Genomic DNA, 3,720 nt, shown 5'->3' with positions numbered 1-3,720 from the left:
GGGGCGCCTGGGTGGCTCAGTGGGTTGGGCCGCTGCTTTCGGCTCAGGTCATGATCTCAGGGTCCTGGGATCGAGTCCCACATCGGGCTCTCTGCTCAGCAGGGAGCCTGCTTCCCTCTCTCTCTCTCTCTGCCTACCTCTCCATCTACTTGTGATTTCTCTCTGTCAAATAAATAAATAAAATCTTTAAAAAAAAAAAATGAATCCTTACTATCCTGATTTATTTCGATGCCCAAATTGCCCCAGATTTGGCTGGGAGTTCCTTCAGACTGGCTTTTATATCCTTTTGGCATGTCTCCTATCATTCTTTGAGGACTTTCTTACTTTTTAGCATCATAAGATGTTCAAGGCTCATCTCGTTCTTTCTCCATCCCACCTCTGGGATGTTGAGCAACACTGGTCCCTTTTAGTGGAGATTGTTATCACAGACTAGGATTTGGGCACTGGATGTGTTTCTTGTTACCAGGGAGTCTTTGCTTCTAGACTTTGTCAGATAACAGAGTTGGGTAATTTAAAAAACATCTAAATGTGTGTGTGTGTATTTATATATATATATATACATATATATTTAAATTTGTATTATGTGTGTCTGTATATGCGCAAATTATACACATACACAGATACATTCATATTCATCTTGGTGTATTTAGGTACCAATATATATAAAACTTGATGAACTCATTGGGGCTTCTGGGTGGCTCAGTAGGTTAGGTGTCTGCCTTTGGCTCAGGATGACCTGAGGACAGGGTCCTGGGACAGAGCCCAGTGTGGGGCACACTACTCAGCATGGAGTCTGCTTCTCCTCCCTTTGTCCCTCCCCCACCCATGCTCACTCACTCTCTCTCTCAAGTAAATAAATAAAATCCTTAAAAAACAAAACAAAACATAAACTTAGTGAGTGCACACTGATACCTTCTTAAATTTCAGTCCAATGCCAGTACAACATCCTATCTCTTCCTCTTTTCCATATTTCATATGAAACCTGGCTCCTATTTTCCACAATATTATTCCACTTATTTCCTCAATCCTAGAATGTATACAGTGTTTCAGATTGCTAAACTCTGCAAAAAGGAATTTATTATTTGTTTAGACTTTTGTTGTTGTTTTTAACCTGAGCATGTAGTCTGAATACTGTGACCCAAAGTTTGTTGGTTAGTTCTTTTTTCTCCCTTCTGTTTATTCACTTAAAATAAAAGTATGATTTATTTTCTTTTGTTTATAGTCAGTTTGGGTTTTCCTGTCCTTGTGAATTTTCTTTCTTCTCTTTTCTTGAGTGTATGAAACACTGACAAATTTCTAAAAATCAAACCTGTATGAAAAAGTTGTATTCAGAGAAATATGATTTCTTTTCCTGCATTCTCTCTGTCCTTTCTACCCAGTTCTCTTCATTGTTCTATAGGTAATCAATTTCATTAGCCTTGGATTTTTCCTTTTGCTCAAATAAATACATAAATATGTTTTCTTATTTCCCCTTACTGAAAGCTATATTATGATAGATACTCTTTCTTATACTTTGCTAATCATAGAATTTTCAAGCTGAATTAAACCCTATTGGACATCCAAGATTATTCTTTCCTCATTTTGTTTCCCATTTTTTTTTTCCTTTTAGACATTGGATCAGCAACAGCTCTTCACAGAGGAAGAACTGAAAGAATATGAAAATCTTATCTCCTTACAAGAAAATGAACTTAAGAAAAAGGCAGATGAACTTCAGAAACAAAAGGAAGAGCTACAGCGTCAGCATGACCAACTTGAGGCTCAGAAGCTGGAATATCATCAGGTGGTATTTATACAATGACTGTGGCATTAAAAGGAATTTTAGGTGCTGTGCTAAACGCATGTGTTTTTTGTAATATAATATTTCAATGTCCTATTAGCTATATTATTTTAAATTTTAGTATTTTAAAAACTGCTTTGTTGCATATTAATCTAAATTTTAGAGTTTGAATATCTCATTTTGGAAAACACTTTTCAATTAGTTTGTTGTGGTTTGTCAAAGGTCATGAGAAAATAAAAGAATACTTACTTTTAAGACATTCTTTTTCCATGCACTAGGTTGTACAGCAGATGGAACAAAAAAAATTACAACAAGAAATTTCTCCATCAGGGCCTGGTGGAGAATTGAAGTTCCAGCCACGTATGTAACTTTATTATTTTTTTTCTTTTGTTTAAGGAAATAAGAATATTGAATAAGTTGAAATCTGTGTTTATTACAAATGTAATTTCAAATCATTAATATCTATGGTATTTACTATATATTTGGGGAAAGAGCACAACTTGTACTACAGAAAAATGTAGTACAGAAAAACATACAGAAATGAGCCTTCCAAAATGTCTATGCATCAGCTCATTTCAAAAGCTATTTAATTTGATAGCTGTATTTATGGTGAAATGATTTATTTCAACCTTATTCACAATTCTTTCTAATCAGTTATCAATATTGTTAGTGAACATGTTAATTGTAATCTATGATTAGCTAAGTGTATTTTAAAATGCTTTATATATATAATACATACAGATATTTTATATATATACACACATACATAATATATATGTGTGTGTATATGTATGTGTGTGTGTGTGTGAAGATTCAGAAGAAAGGGAGATACCTTTAAAATGATAACTTTTTTTTTTTTCCAAACAGACATTTAAAGTCCGAAGTCCACCAGAACTTGGGAGAAAACTGTTAAATCAACATCTGTGTCATCTTTTTACTGCCCTTCCTTTTTTTTTCTGCTCAATAAATACTTTAAAGCATATATGGAATAAAGGAAGATACTTTTTAAATGAGAACACATCTTTTCAGGACACAGATATTTAAGGCTTAAAGTCCACCATAACCAGGAAGAATACAAACTCAGTATCTGCTCTCACTTTCATACCTCTCTCCTTTTTAATTTGTTCTCCTTTAATGATTTAATTCAGTGGCCATAATTATCCCATTATTTAATGAAACTATCAGTAACTGTTTAAGTGAGAAATTTCTGTACTGCTTTTAAAGTAAATTTATATTGTCATCACTTAGTCATAAAGATAGTCTTTTACAGGTGCTTATCATCCCCTCTCTTGATAAAAGTCTCTTTGTTGTTAATAATTCTTCTGAGAAGACCACACTTTCCCCCAGTGTTTCTTGGTAACTTCTTCCTATTTCCAGCAACCTTACCTGCTAGAAATTCTTCTACTGAAGAGCTTTTGCTACCACTTCAGGTCATTTTTGGGTTCATATATTTGCTTTCTATTCTATTAAGATCAGGTTCTGCTACAAAAACAAACAAACAAACAAACAAACCCAGAAAAACCAAAGATAACAGTGTTTTAAACTAAATAGGAATTCTTCCCTCTTCCATACTCTCTCCTCTGCTATCCTCAGTACATGGTTTTTGTCCTCAAGTTACCTCATTCTCACTGTCCAAGATTGCTTTTGGAGGCAGTGGGCAAGAGGAGGAAAAGGAGCTTCTCCCCAGTTGCACAGGCTTCCTGGACTGAGTGTTCCTGGAGAACCACAGATTTTAACTTACATCTCATTGGTCATATCGCTGCTAGGGAATCAGAGAAATCCTTGTGGCATTGGAACCAGCTAAAAGTTAGGATCTTTAACTAAAGAAGAAGGAGGTTATGTTTCGTACACAACTTTCAGTTCTAATCCATACAGCTTTATTGGCTACCTATATTTCTGTGTACACTCTTCGGAAACATAGAAAACACTCACTTCTCCTGCCC

General features: G+C 34.8%; 1 protein-coding gene across 4 annotated transcripts in view; it reads left to right on the top strand.

Moving 5' to 3' along the window:
- Positions 1-2,759, top strand: part of NUCB2 (nucleobindin 2) — a 49,249-nt gene extending 46,490 nt beyond the window's left edge. For 3 of the 4 annotated variants that reach the window (XM_059407680.1, XM_059407665.1, XM_059407674.1), the window contains 3 exons: positions 1,610-1,780; positions 2,056-2,137; positions 2,645-2,759. In XM_059407680.1, the coding sequence (XP_059263663.1) occupies positions 1,610-1,780; positions 2,056-2,137; positions 2,645-2,652 (261 nt within the window). In that variant the 3' untranslated portion in view covers positions 2,653-2,759. Of the gene's footprint in view, positions 1-1,609; positions 1,781-2,055; positions 2,146-2,644 lie in introns of those variants that run through there. The other variant, XM_059407670.1, reaches the window with a different exon arrangement.
- The last annotated feature ends 961 nt before the right edge of the window (positions 2,760-3,720 follow it).

Source organism: Mustela nigripes, chromosome 1, assembly GCF_022355385.1.
Source record: "Mustela nigripes isolate SB6536 chromosome 1, MUSNIG.SB6536, whole genome shotgun sequence".
NCBI classification, from domain to species: domain Eukaryota; kingdom Metazoa; phylum Chordata; class Mammalia; order Carnivora; family Mustelidae; genus Mustela; species Mustela nigripes.
This window is presented reverse-complemented; position numbering and strand designations above follow the sequence as displayed.